Source organism: Motacilla alba, chromosome 9, assembly GCF_015832195.1.
Source record: "Motacilla alba alba isolate MOTALB_02 chromosome 9, Motacilla_alba_V1.0_pri, whole genome shotgun sequence".
NCBI lineage: Eukaryota > Metazoa > Chordata > Aves > Passeriformes > Motacillidae > Motacilla > Motacilla alba.
In genome coordinates, this window is record NC_052024.1 from 1,581,748 (window position 1) to 1,608,300 (window position 26,553).

General features: G+C 45.3%; 1 protein-coding gene across 2 annotated transcripts in view; it reads left to right on the forward strand.

Moving 5' to 3' along the window:
* The first annotated feature begins 417 nt into the window (after window positions 1-417).
* The window catches only part of LOC119704448 (glypican-5-like), a 342,560-nt gene continuing 316,424 nt past the window's right edge, over window positions 418-26,553 (forward strand). For both annotated transcript variants that reach the window (XM_038145739.1, XM_038145740.1), the window contains exons 1-2: window positions 418-679; window positions 23,853-24,014. In XM_038145739.1, the coding sequence (XP_038001667.1) occupies window positions 514-679; window positions 23,853-24,014 (328 nt within the window). In that variant the 5' untranslated portion in view covers window positions 418-513. The remainder of the gene's footprint in view (window positions 680-23,852; window positions 24,015-26,553) is intronic.

Genomic DNA, 26,553 nt, shown 5'->3' on the forward strand with positions numbered 1-26,553 from the left:
GTGTCATCTGCTAGGAATTTCGAAGCAAACCGTGAACGAGTGTGTAACCTGCAGTGCTCGGGGCTTTACTCCTCCTGCTCCGTTCGCTCTCTGTACCTGCTCCGAGCAGCCCAACGCCGAGAGCGCGCATCTCCCTTCTCCGGGCACGGCCGGGCGCCTCGCACCGACCTGGCCGGCTCTGCAGGGACCGCAGCGATGCTCAGCGCAAACTTCAGCGCGCCCGTCCCGCGGGGCCGGCCGGCGGCGGCGCGGCGCTGCCCCCGGCCAGGGCTCCCGGCCCCGCGCCCCCCGCCCGGCCGGGGCTCCCGGCCCGCCGCCGGCCCTGCCCCCGCCGCGCTCGGGGGGCGGCGGCGCCCCTCGGGCCCCGCTGGGAGGGGCGGGGAGGGGCGGCGGCCGCTCCCGCCGAGGAGGAGCGCGGGCGGCGGGCGGGGGCAGCGCTGCCGCCGCCGGGACCGGCTGAGGGCCCGCGCCCCGCAGCGCTCGGGCCGCCCGCGGCCGTGGCCGGGGTGCGAGATGGCCGCCGGCGGGAGCCGCGCCGTCCTGGGGCTGTGGCTGCTGGCGGCGGGGCTGTGCGGCGCGGCGGCGGCGGGCAGGTCCCCCAGCTGCCACGAAGTGCGGACGGCGTTCCAGCTGCGGCAGATCGGGCCCCTCAAGCTGGTCCCCGACGTGCCCACGGCCGGTCAGTACCGAGCCACCCGCGGGTGGCCGCTCCGCCAGGGGAGGGTTGCGGGGCGGGGGCCGGGCTCGCCTCAGCCGGGGTCCCGCGGCGGCCCCGCTCCGCTGCCGCTGCCCGCCCCGGCTCCCTCCGGTCGGCGCGGCTTCCCGTGCCCGGGCTCGGGGAGCGGCAGCGGAGCGCACCGGGCACGCCGCTGGCTGACAGAGCTCGGCGTTTGCCGGGAAGGGAGAGCGGCGTGACTGCTGCGCTTCTGCTCCGTGCAGGTGCTGCTGACCGGCGCCCACCGCGAGCAGCGGGGCTTCGTGCCGCCTTTGGCACCGCTGCCGTCCCTTTGCTGAGTGCCTGGGCAGAGCCTTCCCCACGGGAGGGGTCCCTTGGCAGGAGCCGAGTCAGTAACCGGGTAGTTTTTTGGCAGGCTTGTTTTGCTGGCCAGGTGTGGGGTCGTCAGACGGGGGGTGAACGCACTGTAAGTTCTGACCCGGGAAGAGTTACCTTGCGGATGGATTCGGGAGCGCTGTCAGAGGGGAAGGCAGAGGTGACACCTTGGGGGGATACAGCCAACAGAACTTGGCTTTTGCTTAGTTAAGCAGTAAGTCTGCAGCACTTGTGAAAGTTGATGAGCAGAGTGTTCCGTTTTGCCTTTTCAGAGTTCGGGAACAATGCCTGGCAGCACTGAAAGGGAAAGGTAACACATAGATAATAAGAATAGACTTTTTTTAGTGCGTATTCTACAACTAACCTGGTAAGGGGATGAAGCATTTAGTAATTAAACTCTTGTGAATGTATCATATATCTAGATAATAAAGTCGCATTCCTCCCTTTTACGTGTTTTCCAAACTAAGTAGTTCAGTGAATCTCTTTAAAGACAGTGTTTGCAGGCATTGAAATAAAAAAGAGAATCTCAATCTCCTAACACAATTTTTAACTACATCATGCCGCTTCAATTGCCTAGAGGTGTGTGGTGGTACAAGTTTCAATTTGGGTTGTTGTTTTATTATTTTTACTTTTTTTTTTTTTTTTGAGAGCAGTTCAATTCAAAGCCTGTGGAGTTTGATGGAAAGACTCCTTGTCTTAGATGAGTTTTGGATATGTTTTCTGGCACGGGTTTCTGTCTTGGGGATTAAATTTGATAGGCCATTGGGCTGATCTCTTGCGGCTGTAATCGATTGCAGAGTGCTGGTGATCTTCACTTTGCATGAAGTAGTTGAGATGTCACAGGGGTGTAGAATTACCTGTGGAGGAGGAATCATTTGTCATTTTCTGGCAAGAAAAGATTTGCAGGAATGGCATTTTGAAGCTTGTTTTACTGTTCTGTGCTGATAGAGGCATCAGATGGTGGCTGTTTTGGAGAGCTGGAAGAGAGGCAAAACAAGGCTTTTCATCCATTGTGATGGATGCTTAACCTTCCCTCCTGAGCTCTTCCTGGAAGAAGTTCCTCCAACTTTAAATTGAGGGATTTACATTATCTATAAAACTCTAGTGCTGTAGAGGAAACTTTCTCACAAAGTTGCGTGCATTCGGAAGGAAGGTGTAGATCCTGTGATGCTGAAGAGAATCACAGAATCATGGAATCGTTTGTGTTGGGAGGAGCCTTAAAGCTCATTTAGTTCCAACCCTGCTGCTGTGGACAGGTTTCATTGTCTTCTTGTGTCCTATCCAACTTCCCTGTTGAATAACAAGCTCCCAGAAAAGAAATGGCAAGAGAGAAGGCGAGGGAGGGTAATAATGCTTTTAAATTTTAACTTAAAAAGGGTTTCCTTTGAAGAGGGCTGGAGCAGAGCTGAGGACAAGTGGTGCATATTGATCTTCCCTGTTCCTTGAGTATCACTCTGCTCCACCAGAGCTGGTGTGCTTTGATGATCCCTTGCTGGGCACTAATGCCTCCTGTCTTGTGCCCTCTTTTAATTAAACACTGAAGTGTTTTCCAGCATTTTCCTGGGCAGCTGTTATCAGCAAATGTATCTTAATATACCCACATTTCTCCTGACATTGGGGCTCATTTTATTACGCATTTTAATGCCACACAAACGTTAAAGCGCATCCCCTGGAGATGCTGGATGCCAGCTGAAGTGGAATAGTGGTGGGCAGCTGGGGGTGGCACTGGGGAGCAGCGTGCTGGGCTGAACTGAGCCCTGGGTGAAGTGCCAGGAGCTTTTATTGCTGCTCACATGGGCCAGACCTGCCCTGCCCTTGGGTGCTCCTCAGTCACCTGCGTGTTGGTTTGGGCTTTTCTCTAAAAAAATGAAACTTTTGCAATCCTGCTGTCTGTGTATTAGATATTTTCAGTCACCAAAGTGTTGAAAGCCCTTGGCTAATCTCAAGCCGGTATTTTTGGGCTGATACAACAAATCTGGCAGAGGTTAAAGTCTTAATGATTACTGAGTTCTTAGACCCTTCAGGAAAACCAGCAGCTCAGTCAAGGAGAGAGGCCCAACCCAGTGCCTGGGGAGGGAGGGATGGACGGACAGACAGACAGACAGGTGTAAATTTTCTGTCTCCTCTTATGGGTGGTGCCCACTTCACCTGGAATCAAATGAAATGCTTGGGAGAATTAGTAGCCTACCCCCTCCTGTGGCATTAGCTGTGGTTGCAGTGCTGAAGCTGTCAGCTGGTGGATCCTGGATACAGCCTCGTAGGGACTGGTGGGCTGGGAGCTGCTTCCCTGCTCACCTGGTCTGCAGGCAGGTTCCTGGGATTGCTGGGTGGTGGGAGAGGGCTGTCAGCATGGCCTGAAGTGAGGCGGAGAGTTTGGGCCGGACCTTCCAGCCTCCTGAATAAAATGCAGTGGCAAGGGAAGGAGGAAGACTCCTAAGGAGAAAAAAAAAAAAGGCTTTTGCTCTTAAGATGTGTTGAGAATCTGGCAGCAAACCTGTCTGAAAAATCTTTACCTGAATGAGCTCTTAGAGATGAGCAGGAGTTTCCTTTTAAATTTCTCCTCCACAGCTTCTCCCAAAAGGCATGAGATATTTTTCTACCGTGAAGTCTAATCCATTGATGAGTGCGGGGCTAAGGACATGTTTGGATATGGGATGGGTAAGACATCCAAGCTGCAGGCAGTTTCAAACAGCAGATCTGCTTGGTCTGTCTGTAAGACTCCCCTCTCCTCTGGTGGAATCTGTGCTTCTCTCTCATCCCCTAATTTTTTGGAACAAATGGAACGTTTCAAGGGTAATTCGCTGCAAATAGCAAAGACTGGTCAGGTAAAGGTACTCCTGCCTTGGCTGTGATCCACGGGGAGGGCTTTTTGTGCCTTCCCCAGACTGAGAAATGAGGTAATATGTCCCCGATCGTGTACTTTGATTATCACAGACTGAGCTGGGACGTTTTTGTAGGAGCTCCTTGGTTGACATTTTGATGAGAGAGGATTCTAAGCAGTCTCCAAGGGTGGAGGGCTGTGTGAATCCTGCCAGGGGACTAAGCCTTTGGTTCCAGGGAGTCTGGATAGCTCCAACCTGACGCGTGCTGCCCCGTCTGGAATGGCTCCCGGGCGGGGGCTGCGCTGGCTGTGCCCTGCCAGCCCTGGCTTGTGTTACAGCCTCCAGTGCGCCCTGGCACAGGATCTGCGAGGAGTTCCGGACACTCCCAGCTTTTTCTGGGACATGGAGCGTGGTGGTGCCTGCCTGTCACTGCTCTCCAAGTTCTCAGGAGGACAACTGGGTGAACCCAAGTGGAGTCTGTGACGTGATGTGACCGCATTCAGGCAGTGAATGGTAGCAGAACCAGAATAAAAGTCCTCTTGTGATTCCTTGGGTAATCATGTAAGCACGAGAACATCCTACTCATTCACATATGCCCAGTTCTCCCTCTGGCTGGTTAACTAGTGTCTGAGTGTAGTGCAGAAACCCCAGTCTGTAAACATATGGTAAGTAAGAGAGAATTAGGCTGGTTTCTGGGAAACATGGAAAATATGTCATTTGTGAAAGAATTTTAGCAACTCTTTACCTTATAAATAATCATCTTGTAGAAAACTACCAAAGGGATCCTTAGCTTTATCTTGTTGTACTAGCAGTTTACAAAGAGTGCAGAAGATGCCCAGGCTGTGCTCTGGAACTTGCTTCTGAAGGGCAGGTTTTGTTCTAGTGAAACCTCCTTTATTCTCCTGTGTCATGCTGCACCTTAAATCAGCAGGAGTGTTCATTACTGTGTGTGTATTGAATATCCCATTGTAGAGCTGGACGTGCATTAACAATTTATACATGAAAACTGTTTTACTTTCTGAATAATGACAGACAAGTCCTAGATTCCCATCAGAAGCCCCTTGCTGCGTGTGGTGCATGCATTAGACTGGATCTTTTCCCACCTCAGTCTGTGGCACAGCTCCCATGTGTGTTGAGACAGGAGCATGAGCTAGATCCCTATTTTGTGTATGTCCAAGAATATCTAATAAATTGCCCATTTTCTTATGAAGTGGGTCATGCCACACTTAATTCTTCTGTTTTTCTTTTATTCCCGCTCAGCTTTTCTGCCTCCCTAATGAGAACAGGAGGTTCCCCTGGTGAAGGTGTAGTTCAGGAAGGCATTTTGCTCACAGTAACATTCTGTCAGTGTCTGCTGTGTGTCAGAGGAGATGTGGACTTGCTGTATTGGCTCTGGGAAGTTTTTACCCCATCAGAATGAGAGACTAAAATGCTCTGGTGTGAGCTGCAGTTGGGTATTCTGTCCACCTGCACGTGTGGTTGTGTGGGACTGCCTTCGGCAGGGTGGAGGAAGGATCTATCTGGGAGGAAACATTGCTGGATGAGCACAGTTCTGTTTATGCAGAGGAACTCTATAGGGTGGTTATAATTGTAAAAAAAGGCACCAAAAAATAGTCCTGTTTCCATGAGGTTCCTGTTTCTTTTTGGCAAACCTGATTGTTACCCAAGTTTGAAATGTCCTTGGCATTACCTTGCACCTTGTTAAGTGGAAGCTGTTTTTCCTGTTGCACTTAATATTTGCTTATTTATGAACACACGGGCTTCTTGATGATTTATATCACACGGGGGTGGGCTGGTCCAATGTGAAATGGATTCTGTTCCCATCTTTGTTCCTCTCTTCAGTAGAGCAGTTGTGCCTCAGTTTCCCTGTCTGCAGGCTATATCGTGATACATTGCTGTGAGTAACATTATTGCTGAAAACCCCCCATGAAAGGATGGTAGATTGCAGCTAGAAAAAATATCATTGAGCTATACCTTCACTTCTTCAGGCTGACTTTCACTTAATTCTCTCCTTGGGTGAGGGAAAAGGCTAGAAGTTAGGCTGGTTTCTGAACTGAAGGCTGAATCTGAAAGCTTCACTTCTGTCATCCAGTCAGGGGCTGTGGTCTGTGCCTGCTGAAATAGCTGTTCTGAGTAGAAGGAAAGCTTTGATTTTGCAGCCTGCAGCTCCTCTGGAGTAAGAATCATTCCTTCATTAATCTTTTCAGGATTTTATAGCACTCTTCAGGCTCAGACTGTCAACAGAAGTGTTAACCTGAAGCTGCTCATGACTGTGGGTACAGGCAAGGTCTCACCAGCAGTAACATCTTTTTTCCCCTTCTTTTCCCATGTCTTAAATTTCTGTTTGACGCAGGACCAGCTGCCCACTCTGTAACGCTCTCTTGGGAGTAATCTATAGGCAGCAAAAATGTGTTTAAACTTACTTAATGCCTCATAAAGATGGAATTGCCGTTCCACTGCCAGATGGAAACCTGTAGTTTTCATATCCATGAGCCCCAAGATCATTGTCCTTGGTGACTTGCATGAGCATTTGGTCCAGGTGAGAAGAAAAATGACTTAGTTACTCAGATCAGCCTTTCCTGTAAATGTCTTGGGAAGGTATCCAAGAGTCAGCAGAGAACCTACTCTCCCCCAGCACACAATCTTCTTGTCAGACTGAGTCAAGTGTTGCTACAATTCACATGGTCTATTCATTCTCAGAGAAATCTCTGCTGAAAAGTGTGTGTAATGATTTTTATTTTTAATGGTCTGCTCAAGATCTGGCGATTCTGGAGTTGAGCTGGACCACGGGATGGAAAAAAAGCTTGGTAGGAAATGACTCATCCTAAAATCCTGGTGGCTCCCAAAAGCTGCCTCTGGGATACCTTATGTGCCACTGAAGTTTTGCTACCAGATTGTTATCAGAAAATAATGTTCCCAAAACCCCACAGTCAGTGTGGCAGGTCTGAGCAGACAGCTCTTAACCAAAGGGCAGGGCTAATGAAAAGGCACTAATGTGGTAAGTGGAAACAAAGTTGGCACGATAATTGCTATATAAATCAATGAAATGGATGCATCAAAATAAATAAGACCTTTCATAAGGATTAATCATGAAAAATGTCATAGCCTGAGGATCTGTAAAAAGCAAGGATATGTGTAAAATGCACCCTGGGTGGTGAAATGGTTTTGCTTTAAATGGTATAAAACCAGTTCCAAATACTGTAAAGTCTTTGTCTTTGTAATTGAATCTTTGTCCCATGAAAGCGTAAAATGACATGATAAAGAGGCATGTGTTTAATAATCGTTCAAATGCATACTCATCACATACCAGTTTAGATCATAGCTTTGCTTCTAGGGGAAAATACACATTTTGATGGATCAGAGTCAATTCCCAGACAGCAGCCAGGCCTGTGATAAAATTTATATGGAGTGCATCAATCTGTTGATTAGGTATCAGCATTTAAGATGGTAAGTTCATCCTCATATCCATGAAGATATATTTAAAGGTATTTTGCTTTGTTCACATACAAGGAACTTCTGAGCAGCACGAATGGAGGAAAGAAAACATCTAGCTAATATTTAATGATTTATCCTAAGGATAGAATAAGATAGGGAGGCAAGCCTGTGTAAATCTTCTACCAAGCAGTTACAATTTAGTGTTTTAAGGCAGTATATTATTTGATGGCAAAACACAAAATATTTCTGCATGGTAACTTCTGTTTAGATGCACAAAAGTAACCAGAGCTTCAAGCTAAGAGCTGGGTGCACAGGATTCAATAGCACAGAATGAGGAGGACGAGGTTTTGTATTTTTTCCCCAAGGTTTTTTCCCTCTTTTGTGTCCTTCCTGACCCAGTGATCTGTAGATCCAGGTGTGCTGGGGCTTGAGCCTGGTCTGGACAGGGAGCTCCCTGTGCTGTGTGTGAAGTAGGTGTAGCAGGACTGTGCCAAGCTGCTCTGACACTTTTTTATGGCTGCATTTTGTCCCTTCTAACAGATAAATATTCTTTATGGCAATGCTGGTGATGACACAATGAGCCCTTCGTGTCTGAGCTGCTGTAGCAGCACTGGTCTGGCAGACCACCCTGCAGAAGAACCTGAAGACCAGGTTTGCCTCCCTGTTTCAGGATGTGAAGTGAAATTCCCTTAGTGGCTTTGCTAGTTCCATGCTGAGTCCAGTGGTGGTATCTGATGGCAGGGGAAGCTCCGCAGCTCAGTGGGGTGGCAGCCAGAGGAACCTTCTGGGTCAGCAGTGCTCACTTCTGTCCAAGGTGCTGCCCAAAGGCTGACCCTGGCAGTCTGACAGATGAGTTTTATGGATTGCTTGCCTGTCCTGGACCCTCCTGGGGCTCTGTGCCATTGTACAGCACCGAGCAGCTCAGCAGAGTTACACAAATGATTTATGATGGAGCAATCACAACCTTGCCTTTTCTTATGGATGCACACTATGCATGCACTTCCAGGAGAATAAATCTATCTACTTTAGTCTTTTCAGTGCATCAGTTTTAAAGGAGGGTTATTAATTACCTTCTTAGTGTATTCATACATGCATGAATAATGAGTAAAGTTTTAACTTGCGAAATTTCACAGCACAAGCTGGAAGAATACAGAAAGAAATTGAGACATTGGAGGAATTTTGAGTATCACAGATGATACCATTACATTTATTTTGTGGATTCAGTCTCAGGAGGGTATTATTGATACATATCCTCACGTTCTGGCTTGCATTTTGATGCAAGCTAAAATACAGAAATAAAGAGCAAGTGTAGCCAGCCAATTGCATAGGAATTTCAGACCTGTAGAGGACAAAATTATTCACCTAGAAGTTGTCTTTCCACTCTTTTCTTTTGAAATGTAATTCTCAGCCTACTTTATGTGATTCTGTCCCATATTCTGCCTTTCTCTGCTCTTACTGAGTGTCTATTAATACTGATGGCCAGCATATATATGTACTTAAATTATATAGAGTTTTTTTTTGGTCTTCTGATGCCTCTACTTGCTTCCTGGGGTCATGGTCTGTGCCTCTGCAGAGTTCTTCCATCCCATGGTGGATGTGCCGGGGTTCTGGAGCCCATCCTCCTGCGAGGAGCTCCTTGTGACAAAGAGCCCCCACGCCGACCACTGTCACCTCCTTCAGAAACAAATGAGAGACAAATTTCAGAGAGCTGCAGTGGCAAACCTGACAATATCAGATAGGTCATGGTAGCTTTGTTTGGCAGCTAGTTAAATTGGATAGTTGGGCACATCCCTAGATGTTAATGGTTAAATGTATTCATTGTTCCAACAAGGCCCCTATTCATAAGGGGACTATTCTGTGCTCGTTATGCATGCATAATTCCCATTAATGCTCCTAGGGGTTAAGGGTGTGTAGTGAGGGGGGAAATGAAGCTGATGTTTACACATCCATGTTTGCACTCGGAGAAGAGGTTTTGTAACACAGGAGAAAGTGATTGTGCATCCCCAGATCCCTTAACTTCCAGGAAAGCTTGAAATCTTTGCTTTAAAGGGGGGGGTGAGAATGGGGGAGAAAGTGACACTTGCATAAGCACCTACTTCCATGCACACCATACTTTGTCGATGATCAGAAATACTGCACCAGTGCCTTTATTGTAGAAGCTTTTAAAGGTAACCAAAGTGCTTGGAAATTCAGGGTTCTTATTTGGGTATCAAAACAATGACTCTGAATCTTTAACTTCTGGCAAAAAAAAATTTGCAAACTTTTGACTTGACATTAATCACGGTGATGAGATTTTCTGATTTATTATACAAAATGGGTGTTTCCATAGAAAACTTTCAGATTAAGATTCCTCACTCTTAGGTGCACATCAAAGTCGTGTAAAAGCCATAAAGAAGCTCAGCACTGCCTAAGAAAGCCTTTCAAGTTCCAGCAAGTGCTTGAACTACTGAAGGTTTTGAAGTGCTCTAATCTCTGACATGGGTGACGTGCTAGGCTAGCACTTTTTTGTTTTGTCACAAATCATCCATGCACGTAGTGCAAAGGGACCCTGACAAAGTCATTTCACTTTTCAAAAGGGCTGCTTTTTTTCCTACCATTATGTCTCCCATTCACATCTACATGTTTGCTTCCACTTTGTTCAGGTCTAAGTAGCAGGGCATTTGCATAGTCTTCCCTTTGTTCTCGGTAAATATGGAGTAAAATGAGCAAGATCCGTGCTGTGAAATTAAAGCTCTACTCTTGAGAGATCTTAAGGGCCAAATCCTCACAAAAGGTACAGCAACATAGTGCCAAAGGAGCTGGTGTCCAGGAACAGCTTGCTCTGGGTGTTTGTGCTAGGAAATGTGAATAAAGGGAGACTAATCTGTTGAAAACTGGATGTAATTAGAAAAATACACTGCTGAGAGCTGCTGAAAGATTATAATAACAGAAAATAGTACTGAAAGAGAGCTGAAGTGATCATCTGGTCCATTCCCTCTACTTGTGGCCAGAATAAACTGTTTAAATCAGTGAGAGAAGATCACAGCCTTTTTTGTCTGTTTGTTCCAGTGCTTAATTACCCTACTGCATAGGTTTTTTCCTAATGCAAAACCTAGCTCTTCCTTGCTAAAATACAGCATTATCCTATTCTTAGGGCCTTCCTCTTTGCAGTAACACTCATATGACAGCTGCTGTGGTTTGTTCTGCTCTGAAACGATGCTCTGTGCTTTTGCACTGGTCCCAGAGCAATAAACTTGTAGGTGTAAATGAATCTAAACTAAATTTGGGTCCCATGCACCTGGTATGAATGAAGTGAATTCCAGATGTGGTGACTCGTTAAGGATTACAACTTGGTATTTGAGCCCTAAGAATAGGTTTATTCCTCCTTTAGAGGTTTGAGTATTGTGAAGAAGGAGCAAACAGAGTGTGGGGATATAAAATTCCATGATCAGGAAGGCAAAATAATAAATTCACAGATCTCCCATGTAGTGGTAGATGGGAGCATGGAGAAAAAAGCAGTTCTCAAGTGATCAGACTTTGAGCAGCAGTCGAGTTGCAGGACTGCCAGTGGGAAACTGCATTGTTGTGGAAAGGCAGCACGAAGATACCTGAAGACATGGAGAGCATTTGCTGCCAACTTAAATAAAATATTCACCCTAGATTTTGCTGGTGGTAGGTAGTTCACTGTACTGCAGGTGTGTAGGTGAGGTTGCAATTGAAAACAGAAGACGTCGATCAAATTTTAAGTCTTGCAAATAGACATGGGATTTCCAGAGCAAGTCTGAGTATCTCTTAGTTTTTCAGGTTGAGGGGAGCTCTGGTCCTTAACCCTCTGTTTATCAGTGTTTCACTGTTTTGGGGTGTTAATTCTTGAGCAATGTTTTGTTGTTACTGATGTGGGGAAGTTATTCTTCATGGCTGAGAAAGGCTCAAAGATGAGGGTAAAGTTTGCATCCCCAGGTGGATTTGGTCTTGCTCCAGATCCCTCTAATCCAATCCTATGCTGCCAGCAGTGTAGCCATCCCTGGCATGATGCCGTGCCCAAATTCAGATCATTTTCTACTGCTCCAGGTCAAAGCTTGTGTCTGTCCTCCCCAAAGCATGTCTGTCTGTCTGTCTGCAGAACGCTGCATGGCTGGGCTCTACATGGCTTGTCTTGGGAGTATCCCAGAGGGTGAAATCAGGGAATGGTTTGGGTTGGAAGGGACCCTAAAGATCATCTTGTTCCAACCCAGGGACACTTTCCACTAGACCAGCTTGCTCCAAGCCTGGTCCAGCCTGGCTTTGAGTACTTCCAAGGGTGGAACATCCATAGCTTCTCTGGGTAACCTGTGCCAGGGCCTCACCACCCTCACAGCAGAGAATTTCTAATATCAAATCTAAGCCTACTCTGAGCTTCAATCTGCTCCCCCTTGTCCTGTCACTCCATGCTCTTGGCAATAATTCCATTTTTTTGGTCGGTTCCTCTCAGGTACTGGAAGGCTGTAATTAGATCACCCTGAATCCTTCCCTTCTGCAGGCTAAACAATTGCAGTTCACTCAGGCTGTCATTGTAGGAGAGGTGCTCCATCCCTCCAATCAGATCTCAAACCATAACGTCCTGTGCTCCTGCTCCATTGTCCTTCCATAAAGAAACACAAAAGTGGGGACTGGAAGGCTGGCGTGATGTTTTTAGAAGCAGGGGCTTGTTAAGTGGTATCTGGGGAGCAGCACCCAGGAGTTTACATAGTTGCCCCATGATGGTGGTGAAAATATTCCCTCCCTGCAGCTCACAACAAGATCCAGCTTTAAGAACTGCAGTGCTCCTTCTCTTTCTACATGGGTGGTTAAAAAGGGTGGTGTAATATGTGTGAAGGCAAGAGAACAAAGTGTATGTAGAAAAAACCACTGGCTTCCCAAAACAGACTAGGGCTTTAAAAAGAGGAATTGGAAGCTCAGTTCTCAGAGAAAGGCTTTCAAACTTCTGCTCAGAGAAGACTTGGCTTTAATCTCCTAATCTGAGTTTTGAAGTTTGGGAAAAATATATCTGTTACCATTTGGAGCAGCCCAAAGTTGTATTTGGCTAAAGCATTGCACTTTCAGTTTCAAGCTGCAATAATCAAATTTACTCTTTCTAATCTGGTTTGCCTTAGATATGTCAGGAAATCTAAACATTTGCATTCCCCAAAAAGCAGCTGTGGTTTGGCTGTACCTGCTTGGGATCTAAAGCTTACTGGGAGCTTCCCCCTTGCTGGTAACAGACCTGCTGTGCCTTCTCTGATAGAAACAAGCCCCAGCTGGGATGAAAAGTGTCAGTGTCATTTGTTGGCAGGGCTTTTGGCTTTGAATTGGAAAGTTTGTTGTAAGTCACTATCCCAGGTGCCAAAACATGAGCTGAGCAGCAAGGGCTGCCTGGGGCCAGCCTGTGCCAGCCTGGCTGCTGTGTCTCGGTGGCTGCCATCCCCTGCCTGCCCCTGGCTGTGTCCAGCTGGCTCCAGGCAGCTCTAGGACACCAGGGCTGTGCTGGCCACCCCAGAGCTCCAAGAGTGCCGGTACTTCTGGGTGGAACAGCTCAAGGGAGGAGGGAAGGATAATCAGTTCAGTGTGCTGTGGAGGTGCCTTGTTGGAGTGATGTCAGGGAGAAACATGATTTCCTAATTTATATAACAGGTGCACAGGGTCCAAATCAAAAGCAGGTCTTAGGAAAGCACTTAGGAAACATGCACATAGCAGAGGGCATTCTCCACTAAGAATTGCTTACTGGTCTAAGCAAACTAATGGACGAGATCTTCCTCTTTTCCATGTCTGAAACAAAGCGTGGAGCCTAAGGTCAAACGTGCATTTTTGTATTGCCCCATGTAGGAGCCCATGACGAGTTTCCACACTGGGTTTTGAAAGTTGTTTGTCTGTGGCGTCAGCTTAAAGGCTTTTAGAACATCTTCCTGCCTCCCCTCAGCCTTTGGGAAGCAGCATCTCTTTCAGAAGCCATTATCCTGGCTCAAGGAGTACCAGAAAGATCCAGGTTTTGCTGCTGAACACACTGCTGGAGTCCTGGAGAGGAATGGATGGTGGAATTGTGCATTCCACTGCACAGGTGGAATGTCCTGTGCAGTGAACTTGGCTGCTTTCCAGCCTAGGGGTGTGACTGGTACCCAGATATCAGGGCATGGTCCTTTCAGGTGAGATTTGACTGTGAACTGTCTGTAATTCTCCAGTTCCTTGTGTGCTCCTACCACAATCAGAACATCCTCCAAGGTCCAGGCAGACAGAACAAAGCAATGCCAAAATAAGTGAGAAAGGGCAGAAGAGCAGTCCCATCCCAAGCTCTGCCATGTGCTTAAGGGGGAATACTGGTGTGGCATTAATTTCATGGGGGTTAGATGAACTTTGCTCGTGGGCCCTTGCTGCTTTAGACCCATGAATGCTGTCACCAGCTCCATGATGTGGTTGGGGTTTTAGCTGCTTGACTTTCCACTGGTTTTCATTGAATGCACGCAGCTAAAAATCACAAGCACTGGTCTGAAATGAAATGTAAGTTACTTTAAGCTAATTAAAGCATTTCTAAATCATATTTCTTTGTAGGCTCATTTTTCTCTTTAATTTTGATTTCTCTTACTAAGGGCAGGTTTTCCCTGGTTTCTTGGCTGTGATCCCTGTTCCAGGACCTACTCAATAGTTTGACCCAAAGCTCTGTGAGTACTGAGCTGTGCTAGTCTCAAACTGCTAAATGCCCACATGAAGCCCTGCACAGCACTGGCTCCGACTGTATTTTCTTTTATTTTGTACGACTTGATGCCTCTGAGTGTCTCCATTGACATCAGGGAGCTGATGAACCAAGGTCTGTGATATTTTTACCTTTCCTCTTTCTTGCACGCGTGGTCTGGAGTGGGAGAAGTGATCTGAGCATAAATGTAGGCTCAGCCTAGACGGTCAGAAGCAGGCTCCTGGTGTCTTGTATGTGGCCTGTGGGGCTGCCAGCTGGTTCCTCTGCACGGTTATGCTGAGTGAGTGTTCCTCTGCAGTTACTGTCATGTGGGCTGGGCTCTTTCTTGTCTCTCCTGCTGTGGGATGCCTCCCAACGCTTGTGGGTCCGATTCGTGGCGTCACATTCCACTTTGTGACAAATTCCAGCAGTGACAGCAGCGGCATTGTCTGCATAAGGAACCACAGAAAGGGAAGGAGGTGCAGAGACCTTGTGATGCTGGAGTCTAGCTGCAGCCTGTTTTAATTAATTACTGTGTCATGGGTGATGAAGTTGAAGAATTGGCCCTGGTGAGGGGTGTCTTGTCTAGTAAGCAGTTGCTTAGTTTTGGTTCAGTTCTTCCTTTTGTGTAAATAGTATCAAGAGTGCAGGATGCTTTCCTTAAAATTCTTGGGTATTTCACCTGGTTTTTTTATAGTTTTCCTCTTTCTTCTCCCTAAAAATAAATAATGAAAGTGAGAATGAGATCCTAAAGAATTATGTTCAAATGCTGGTAAAAACTGATCTAAACCAGCCATTTCTCATTCTGAAGTCATACACAAAAATGAAGTTACAGGCTTACAGGAAAAGCTTATTGAAAGCATTAGGATTTAGGTTGTAAAATTAATACTTAGGCAAGACTAGTACATTTTTTTAAGGAAGAGAAAATAGTTGTCTGAGCACTTGGCTTCATGTCTGGCTTTCAAGTGAGATGGCAAAAACAGAAGTACTCAAATTTTGGGAGGAAAGGGAGTATTGAGGAGTTGCTATTCCTCTCCTTTTCAATACTGTTCTTGCAATTTCCCTTTATGAGGCCATGGCCCAAATGTCCAATAGTCCCTTGGTTCCTTTAGATTTATCTTTGCTTTTGTTTCTTCTTCCAGTCTAACCCTCTTACAGATTTTTATGTTGAGAGATAAAATGAAGAAGAATAGGAAATACATTTTATGGTGACCCTGTCAATATCTTTGAAATTTTCTGTGCTTTGCCACCTTACATGGATCTTACCACAGCAGGTAAAGCACATTAGGAAGTAGTTCCTGTTAAAAAGTTGGTAAAACAGTTGCTAACATTTGAATTATCATTAGGGTTTGAAGTTGAGATGAATGAGGTGATTCACACCCCTCATAAAGAATTTTATGTCCTCTCTGTAGGACTAGATAGGCAGCCTGTGTGATTTGCATTCAGAAGGTGTTTTTTCCTTAACTGCACAGGGCTAGACACCTACTTCTTTAATTTAAACACAATTCAGTCTTGTTGTAAGCTGTGTTTCACTGGAGTCTTCCCACCTCTTTCAGTGTCTCATTCTTCAGGTAAGGCAGGGTTCTGTGGCAGTGAAATGCTGTCCCCTCTGGAGAGCAGAAATGCAGCTGTTGGTTGATTGTTGTCCTTGGATGACATGGAGTGGGAAGATTTACTAGACTCCTCTAGAAAGTATTTGGTATGCATTTATGATTTTTTTTTTTTTTTTTTTGTTGGTGGTGGTGGAGAAAATGTGTGGGATTTACTGCTTGGGATGTGATGAGACATAATGAAAGATGAGTCGTAGTTAAATTAATGGAAGTTCTTGTAATTTTTCTCTCACCTCTGCATTCAGTTACATGTGTTGTCCCAGGAAAATGGAGGAAGGAGTTGGCATTGCAGTAAATGTAGAAACTCCCTTGCTGAAATCCACTGCTCTCTACTAACCTGAGTTGTTTTATAATGTACTTTATGTACATCAGTCTTCATGCTTCTGTGTCAACTCTAGGATAAAAAAGGATGGATCCTTGAGAGTGTAAATCTTTTGAATTTGCATATAGTGTGTAGTCAGCAAGCTCTTCAGCAGTCAGTGTCCTGCTGCCTGCCTCTCAGATCCACATTCAGAGAATATCTCACTTAGCACTGGGCTCATGGGAAGTTACTAAATGTAGTCAGCATTAAAGAATTTATCACCCATCTAAAGAAGTGCCAGGCACGGAGGAGTGGCCAAGTGCAGTCCCTGGGCATGGCAGGCAGTGCTTGCCTGCTGCTGCTGCACCTACCAAGCTGAGTCTCTGTTCAAGAAATGTCTGAGTCTCTGTTCAAACTCAATTAAGAATTTAGGAGTGAAATTTTGCTGGTTCTGAGATTACGGTTGGTGTGGGGAAGACCAGAGGGAGGGGGCAGTGAGCTGTGGAAGTTAATCACTTTGTTCCTTCAGGAGTCTGTTTACCAGCAGTGGCATTATGGCTGCTGGGCATTGATGCCAAAGATGCATCTTCCAACACCTTACTGACAACCAGACTGTTCTGGGAAATACTGGAAAATTTCTTATTGTAGGTGCTTTGTAGATGTGTTACAGGACTTTTTATTTCTGTGTGTGAGTTCCATCCCCTACTCCTCCTGCCAGAGGTCTGGTAACAGGCACAAGACAAGGAACAGTGACCACAGTGCCTTCTTAGCTCTTTGCCTTCAGGCTCCTGGGTACAGCCAGACTTCCTCAGGAACAGCCTGAAAAACTGAGGATGAGTGACATGAGGAGGTCTCTCCCTGCAGCAGCTGCTCCTCCCTGCAGGGAAGCTGTGGCCCATGGGCTGGAAATGTGTCCAGCTGCTCCAGGATGTCCCACAGGTGTGCAAAGAGTTGGAGGAAGGCAGGGAGAAGAAGGGGAGCTGAGGGGCCAGAGGAGGATCAGTAGATGGGAATCTTGTCTGAGGAGAGTGAGGAGAGGGACTTTGAGGAGTGAAGGGAGTACCTGGTTTATGCCTGTGTGGGTTCTAGTAAGTGCAGGGACATTCAGTTTAGGGAACTCAGATACTTTTTTTGCTCATTGGGTCCAGGCACAGGACAGGTTCTGTGGGGCACAAGCCAGGGTGAAAATCCTACCTGTGGGGTAGGGCAGAAGGTGCTTTGGAAACTACACCAAAAATCAGAGTACAAGAGCAGTAAGAACCAAACAAACAGAGGAAAAAGAGAAAAACTCAAACAAAATGCACCTAGCACCAGGCCTTACAACATTTCATTGTGCAGATGCTGCCCTTAAGAGCTGTGTATTTGGAAGAGTTCCTGCTCTGGAAGCTGATCAGGGCTGGTGCCTGATGGTCTCCAGCTGTCCTGCAGGCTGTGGCACTTGCTGATGCTTCCAGCTCTCTGGAGTCATGACATCCAGTGCTTCTTGCTGTCCCCCTTCTGTCCCACTCCAGGTTCCCACCTCCCTTAGATGTGCAGGTTTAATTCCCCTGCAATCAAGGAGTTCTTCTGTTTTGTGGGGTTTTATGCTTTTTTCCACATCTACTCAGGAACTCTTGAGCAAATGGAAGCTATCTGACTTGACGAAGTTGGAAGTAGCTACACTTGCTGGTAGTTACATTAGTAGGTTATCTAAGCTATGCTTGAGGAAACTTGAGGTGTTTACCTTTTAGCCTTGATTGTTTCAACTGGAATAGCACATCTGCTCATAGCCTTAGTCATGTTTCAGTGTATTTCAAAAGAACAGTGAGAAGGCAATGTCTGCTGATCAGGTTAAACGGTATCTCTGTTAGGGGAGATACAGTTTATGGGATGGGGGAAAGGAAATTTTCATAACTTATGTTTTCCAAACTGCACTTGTAAGGTTTCCTGCTGGATGTATGCATGTTGCCAAGTTGCTTGTAGGTGGATGGGACAAATTTGGGCTCTGCTTTGGTATTTTATGAGCTTTTTGCTTTCAAGGGACCTTTGAATGTGCTGTTTGTCTGTGTGATCTTTATTTTAAAACTGATAGTAGGATTATTTTAACAAAACAGAGGAAGGACTGAGATTGGACAGTTCTTTCTTCCTATTGGAAAGTTCTTTCTGCCTAGTCAGAAAATGTGTGTGGGAAGGCCTGGCTCCAGGGTACCTAGGCAGGAAGAAAAGACACCTCAGTTTGACTTAGACTGCTCCCTGGAGCTTGCCTGGCTTTCACTGCTAGCCCAGAGAGCAGGTTTATTGAGTTAGCTGCTATTTTATGTCCCAGAGCACTGATGCACTGGCTTGTTGATTTTTGTGCTAATTCCTGGCACTACTTCAAGCATAGTAATATGCTTCTACCATATCTGACACACTGACAGATAAAATAGCAGCTGTTTGACTCTGCACATGTTGAGTTGATGAGCTGAAGATACTTTGCTTGTCTTTCCTGTCGCAGAAATTTTATTGCTTGTGGTGGGCCTGAGCTGTGGTGTAAGGCTGTGCACAGGGAGCTGGGCTCCCTGCTAGGTGAGGATGGCTGCTGGGTGAGTTTCTTGACAGCAGTCTTGCAGGTGAAGGTGGAGATGGTTTTAGCACTGCTGGGGCTCGGGAGCTGCATGAAACAAGAACCTCACAAACTTGGGGCAGCCTACAGTGGCTGAATTCCCTGTCTTTGATGTGGCTGTGCTGGTGTGGGCTCTGCTCATGCCCCAAGTGGTTGCAGGAAGAGCCCTTGTTGGAAATAGCTCCTTTTTCTTTTGACTTGGCCTCCTCCTCGAATTAGTTTGTGTTTAATTGCTGAATTTTCCTCAAGCTGAGGCAGCAGCTATACCAGACGGATTAATCTCAAGGAGGATGAAGTGTTGGCTCCTGTTCAGCTGGGCCAGACACAATGCAACGTACTTCTGGCACCTTTCTCTGTGTTACTGAGGCATAATCAGTCTTGGAGCCTTTGAGGATATTTCTACAACTTTAAAATTCTGGGCTTTGGACTAAAGCTTTGTTTGGAAATACTGTTGAAATGTTTGTCAAAATACAAAGGCAGAAGCTGTCAGAAGAAAGATTGCACTGAGCTCACCCCCGATCATGCTTGCTCAGGACTCTTCTGTGCAGTGGAAATTAGAGGCTCATCTTGTTTGAAAAAAATAAATCAGCCTGTCTTTGAAAAAGTTGGTGCAGCTACATCAGTTAGTGTGTGTTAAATTTGGCTTTCTGGTTTCAGAGGATGGCTTTTACAGTGTGTACCACATTTTAAAGACAGAACTTTTAAACTACGTGGTCGGCTAACAAAATGAATATATATTCAGCTTTTGGAAGAAGTTAATTTTGTTTGCTAAGCAGGCCTCTCTGCTTTTGAAAAATGATACTAGTTTTAATGGCCAGAGTCTTAGATTTTATTTGCACCAAAGCTCAAAATCAAGCCCCAAAATTTTTGATTCAAACCAAAAAGTTTTCCATGCAACACACAGCAAAATACTCCACAGCTGATTTCTATAGAGCCGGCCAGATGGATGTCAGGTAAGGATACATAGTTTTCTGCTCATTTAGCACCTAAAGTAATTTATAATTGTGACAGGGAAGTGTCTGAAGGTGATGCCTTTGGCATGTATTAATTGCTTTGGGGTTGCACACTAGTTTTCAACAGGGATCACTGATGCATTCCAAAACACACATGCTTTACACTGAGGTACTTTTTTTCCTGCACTTCTGAATGGGACTGTTTTTCAAAGTGGAGCAAGATACTTCATCCTGTTTTTTATAATAACAGTAAGGTTTTAAAGTCTGTAGTTTTTCTCACTTTAAAAAATAAGCCAGGCCATAGTTTTAACCAGTACTCAAGGGAAAGACTTGAATGGAAAAACAATGTACATAATCAGCAGAGTAATCCTTACATCTGATCTGAAGCAGAAAATTAATTTGTTTTAGGAAAGCTATAATAAACATTTTTGAATTGAAGCCCAGGCATGTAGAGTTGAAAGTGTTCTGCTCTGTCAGTAAGTTAATGCATAAGAAAATGAACTAGAGAGGTGCCTTGGATGCAGGTGCTTTGCAGCTGTGGTACGAAGTTAGTCTAGCAAGGGGCTCCCATCATGGTCAGGGACTGGAACATGTGGGAATAGAGAGCTGGGCTTGTTCAGTTGTAGGAAAATTAATGTTAAGGGAGGCCATACTGCTGTATGCTACCTTTTGGGAGGAAACAGAGAAAGTGGAGTCAGCTTCTTGGAGGTACATGGCTGTATACTGAAAAAAACTGATGTGAGTTGGAACATGGGAAATTATCTTCAGATAGACATTTTTAATTTACCTATTTTACCATGAGTGTAGTCAAATACTGAAATGGGTTCTGAGTGGTTGTGGTATTGTTCATCTTTGTAGGTGCTTGAAACTTGAGTGGATGAAGCTCTTCTCTAGTTAGATCTGCTTTAAGGGGGAGGCTGAGGTAGAGGCTCCTCCCAAATTGCTAGCTAGGAAATGAGAGGCAGCTTGGGGAAAGCTGGTAAGCAAGTCCTCGAGGGAAATTAGCAGGGTGAAATCCTGAAATGATGCTGTTGGTAATTTCTGTCTTTCAGGAACAGTGCTTTCTCTCTGGTGTATTGAAGGCTTTGTTCCTTAAAGAAGGGAGCAGTTTGCCCTTAGGGCTGTGTCCCGTGGCTGGTGGGCAGCACGCTCTGGGGGGCTCTGTCTCTGGGGGATTCAGCCCCTCGGCCACCCCTCTGTTCCTGCTCCTCCCCTCTTCCCACTGGAGAGGGTATTCTTCATCAAGATGAAAGAGATGAGATAAGCTAAAATTAGTATCTGAGTTATTAGAGACATTAAGACATTACTAATGAGTTCTAATTTAATCTCGGCACCCAGGCATGTATAGCAGTGAAACCTTTTATTAGGTTTCTATAATTGTGTTAAAAGTGATACCCTGAGGCTAATGCTGGAGCAAATGACATTGCCAGGCTGTGTGCATGACAGCACTGACCTGACAGTCCTGTGAGGAGAGTGGGGCTTGCTCTTTGCTGGGCCTTCAATGCTCTGTGTTTTACATCAGGCTCCTGAACTGTCAGGGGCTTAGTGCTGTTTCTATTTAGGAGTGCCTTCTGTGTCATTTTGGCTCTGGACCAACAAATCCCAATCCTCAGGCTCCTGGAGCATTCGTGGGGGAGATATCTGGGTGGGGAAACCCAGGAGTGCAGTTCCAGCTGGGATATCGGTATCCTTAAAGCTTTCTGGAGGAGAAGGAGGTTCCTGTGTGCCTCAGTTCAGAGGGCAGTGCCAGGGGCAGCTCTGGTAGCCACAGGTTGCCTCCTAGCCAGGGCCAGCACAGAGCTCCTGCCATTTCAAACCTTTCTTGATACAGGTCTGAGCTTTGCAAAGCCCTGTCAAACAAAACTGCAGAGGGCTGCTGTGGGAAACAACGGCTCACTTTCTAAAAGTTCATTACATTTTAACAGAAATTACAACAAATGACTAAATAAGGAAAAATTACAGCACTGAGAGCCCCCTATGACTACTAGCCACGTGGCTCATCTACAAAATGGATGTTCTGCCTTTTGTATCTTCAGTCCCTCTTAAAGTTTCGTCAGTCAGCTCTTCCTGTGCCATCCATTGGTGGAGATTCTTGATTGGAGGTCAGGTGTTGTTGTGCTGCCCCTCCTGGGAACAAGCCAGCCTCCTCTAAGTGTCTTGACTACTAAGGCTATTGCAAGGGGGGGAAGAGGACTGTGGAATGACATCTTACAAGAACGTTACTGTACATCCGTATAATATCTATCTCTTAATTGTGAGAGCCAGCTATTACGTTGCTTATCTATAACAGAGCTGTAAGGAGAGATGCTCTGGGTGTCAGCATCCCGGCCCTGCAGATGCTGAGTGACATTTCCAGCCCCTGTGCCCGGACTCCTCTCTGTGTGTAACCGAGCTGCTCTGCAGTCTGCATTTCAATTTCACTGGTGCTTTGCTGGTGCCAGCTCAGAGCAGTGGTCCTCCCCTGACCCCCAGTTCCTTGTGACAGGACAAATGTGTTCAAGGGGTGAACTGGATCAGGGAGCCCATCCAAGTTAAAATTAGCCCATTCATGGAGCTGATTCCAACCTGGGACCAGCGTGCCCAGCCGGTGACGAGCACAGCCCTCCTGCTGCTGCTTTTGGCGGGGCCTTCAGCAGAGCTTGGGGCTTCACATTGTTCTTGTTTGCCGTTTTTGAGATTAGATTGAAGTGTGAAACAAATCCACCTCCAAAATGGCGCTTGACTCAGCTCAGTCTGTGACACCTTCGATCTTTGTTTGCAAACTTGTATAAAAATGTAGTGAATTGAAATACTTTGCTTTGGTTTTTACCTTCTTGACGTAAATTACCAGCACTTTCAAATAAGAGTGGCTATAACTGGAAGCAACATTTTCAAGTCAAGTGAGATGTTTTAGCTATCTTGTTTTTATTTTTTTTCCCTGGCGAGGGAGCTTTATTGAAGCTCCTAAGTGTGGGTTTGGTCTCTGTGAGCTGCTGCCCTGGAGTTGGCTCTGAGCAGAGCCTCGTCCTTTGGGGGTGTCTGCTGATTTTTCAGAGTGCATCCTCGTGCTTTAGATCCTTGTCAGTTATGCATTGCTGTGCATTAACCTGCAGGGCCAGGTGTGAGGGGTAGTGCAGGTGATGGTTCATTAATATTTTCATTCCAAAGCCTGGTCTGGGTTCTCTGCAGTGGCCTGGGTGAGAAACCCTCGGTAGGAGTTGTGGCTCTCTGGAGAATTGGGGCAGTTTTCCTCCACGTGTGCCCTCCAGCCCTGTTGGTGCTGTGTGGGGAGGGGGTGCCAGTGGTGTTTGCAGTGGTTGGGAGCAGAGACCCCCTTGGGCACAGGGAGGGGCAGTGTGGGGACACACCAGCTGCAGTAAAATGGCTCGTACAGCCAGTGGTGGGGTGGCAGAGGGGAGCATGGCCGCCTGTGTGCCACTGGTGTTCCTGGCAAAGGCTGTCTCCTTCCCAGAGCCTGAGGGATGGGATGGAGGTGGTGGACACTGTGGCCTGTTTTCTTCAAGGCCTCTGTTTCTGCCTTGAGGTGGAGGGAAGGAGGCCCCTGACACACTGTCACACTTAATATTGTGTGACCCTTTGGGCTCTGGTATTCATGTGTGCCCCTGCTTTTGGGTTTGCTTGCTCAGCAGTCTCTTGGTTTTTTCCTTCCCTTCTAAAAACGTGTATTTGTGGAGCTTCAGAAAATACTCACCTGCAGTGTGTACCAGGCCCTTTCTTGAACCTGCAAGTCCCATGGTGTAGAACAAACAGACCCTGAGTGTGTCCATCCCGACTCTGTGATGTAGGTTTCCTCACCAAGGATAGTAAATTTACTGGAACACATACAAAGATGGAGTGATTTAAAAAAAACCAGAACAACAACGTTCCACAAGAATGAAGTTTTTAATCAGCATTCAGCTTTCTCTGTAGTTGCAAGGTGAGAGTGATTGCGGTGCCTTTGAATTTTTTTATTTTGGTGAGCTGCCTAGGAGCTCAGAGATGTTTTTAAGAAGGTTCCCCTAGTGTAAGAGGTGAATATGTGATTCCTTGAGGCACACCAGGGGTGAGTATTGGATCCTGATTTGAGGCAAGGTTATCACTCACATGTTCAAGTGTTGATACCTGTAGTGCAAGGTGTATGGTGGAACTATTGCCCCTTTGATGGTGCATCTTCATGATCATGATTCTGCTGTGCCCCTGACTATGTTCAGGTGACTTTTGTGCCCAGTGCTCTTGAGAGAGTAAAATAACTATCGGCTGATAATGTCATGTTATTGAAATGAAATAACCACAACTTTGTGTCCTTCTGACAACAGCTGAGTTTCACATTGTCACTCCTTGTGGGTTTTGTCTTGTTTCAAAATTTAAAATGTGGTGGTTCTGACATTAGGATGCATTGTTTTTGTGGTGAGTTCAGGAGCTTTCTAATTTTTGTGTTTTTCTTGTTTGCTTTAAGAGTCAGATTTACAGATCTGTCAACACAGGGCACCAACATGTTGCACGAAAAAGATGGAAGAAAGCTACCAGGCAGCTGTTCGAAGGGAGAGGACTCAGAGCATCCAGGCCCTGAACTTTGAGCTGAAGTACATGATTGTTGGTCACATCACAGCTTTTCAAGGTAGGAAATTTGAAATAGCTCATAACACTATCCTCTGCAATCCAAATGAAAGTTCTCATCTTTATTTTTCATTCCTCTTGCATTGCATGCTGTTGTCACTGCCTTATGGTTTGCTTCCCAGTTCTTTGATGGTCGTGGTTTTGGATAGAGGTGATGGCACTTAATCTTGGCTGGTATGTTAAGCATCTTCCTAAATCTAATTAGGAACAGATTTAAGGGGTTTCTGGGGTTAGTGTGGATTTTTTAAAGGCATTTTTAAGTGTCTTTTCAGTCCTTGCTGGTCATGCTTTTTTATATTCTCTTGTGCCAAACTGTTTACAGGTGTAGAACATTAAATGAAGATGCATTTGTTTGTTGATGCTGAAAAAATAAGTGCTCTAACTGATATGTCAAATGAGAATACAGCTCTTCCTTCATGACAAAATGCAAGAGTTCCTTGCTCTAACAGACACATATCAGACTATTTAGTTCCTTCATACAGGTGGTTTTTGTACTGTTGCAGGAAAAAAAATGCGTGGGGAGAGCTGTGCACTGTAATGTTGACTACTGGAGGCTTTTCTCTAGAAGGGCATTTAAACATAGACTCTGAACTTTAAACTTATGGTAGCTGAGTGATTAAATCAGTCAGTGAGTGGTGAATCCAGCTTACTGACCTCTGTGGGCCTAATTATGTGCTTAATTTTAACTCTGCTTGGCCGTGTTCAGTGCTGAGCACCCTCATGGAATGGTTCTGAAACGGAGACAGTAGTTATTAAAATACCAAGTGTTGAGGATTGGGTGATTAAGATCTATTGTTAGAAGGCAGGTTTTATCAGTAGTATCTTTTTTTGTCTAGTTTCTCCCATTTGAGTGAAAATACTATAAATAAAAGATGTGACTGACAGTTAATAAGAGACAGCATATTATCAAAAATTGACAATAAGTGATGGTGGAAGTCTGAAATAGACATGAAGGGGCAAGAGAAAAATTTTCTTTTTTTTTTTTTTATATAATTCCTTTTTTATCCACAAGTGAGAAATGGCATTTTTGGTTTATTTTACAATTAATTTTTGAAAATGTTTGATATCCCCTTTCATTAAAAAATTGGCTTGGAGGGCACTTCAGAGGAGCACTGTAGTGAAAGAGTGCCTGTTGGCATTGTTAAATGCTGGTTATTCATTCAAGCAATCTTTCAGTATTATGATTGAATAAAGGTAAGGTCAGAATAGATTAACCTAGCAGCCCCTTTGGGTCAAGCCAGAGGCTTTATTGTCCACTGCAGATGAAGCCTTTTGATGGAATGAAAGCAGTAGTCAGACATTTCACACAGTTTAAATTTACAAGCATTTTCTGGAAGTGGGTAAATAGGTTGTTTGTTGTGACTTGCTGTGGCTGGCCTTCTGTCTGCATTAGGTGGGAACACTTGAAAAATGTAACTTTGCTGGCTTGCACTGGGAGCTGCTTTTGTTCTTTGGTTTGGTCCCAGGTGTCAGGGAAAAGCCCCTCTCTTTATCTTGTGCTGGATAAACATTCTGTTGCTAAGAGTGGTGCTGTGCGAGACATTTACTGAGAGAGAAGATCTTTGCATTGAATTAACTCTGTCCTTTTGGTCTGTTTTCACTTGTTGCTGTTTTGAATGATAAAGTGAGTGTGCCAACAGCACATTTTACAGCCTGAGAAAAGGAAATCCTGATTTTTAGAAGCTTTCAGATGCTTTTTTAGATTTCATGGGGTTTTTTTTGCAGCAGGGAGAACTGACTCAGACTTACTGAAAAATAGCACTTTATTCATTTGTATGGAGTGGTGTTTACTTGTACAATTTTCATGCACAATTTACTTTTATATATACACACTCTTAGTACTGTTAGTTTAGTCAAAGCAAAGCAGTAGTTAGCCTTGCTGCCTGCTTCTGAGGAAATCTAAGCTGTCTTTTAATGCACTTGAAGCAGACAATACTGTTAATATTACACCAATGCTGATGAAATAATTTTCAAGATTACTGTGGTGTAAGAGATGGATTTTCAGTGGTCCATCACTGAGAACATGGTGGTGGCAGTTAAATTTGATTGTGAAAAAGAGACAACTTTTTTGAAAGGGGAGACACCCAAAGAGAATGTTGGTTTCTTTTTCTTTTTAAGTTATCATCTCCTTATATTCTTTCAAAGAAGTCAAAAGACAGTTCTGGGGGCATTTAAATGCCACAAGTATTAATAATAAGGAGCTTTCTCAGGTGAGTAGGAGTTTTCATATGAATTTGGTTAAATATTCCCTCTGCACTGCCTTGGCACTGCAGTTGGCTGTGGGTATTTTGGAGTTGAAGAGATACTGTTTGGGGTTTTCTTCTTGAAAGTGAAAATGTTATTTAAGTAGCTTTGCCCACAGCTGAAATAAGACAGTTTTCCCAGGTGGATTTAGTTGTGCAAAATAATTAGTCTGTAAGACCTGATTAAATATATCACAGCTGTGGGCAGGCTTGTTGTATTTGGGCCAGTGCCCAATCCATTTATATGCTCAACTTCAGCACTAAGGTTGTCCCACTACTTTTCCCCTTTAAAGTTTT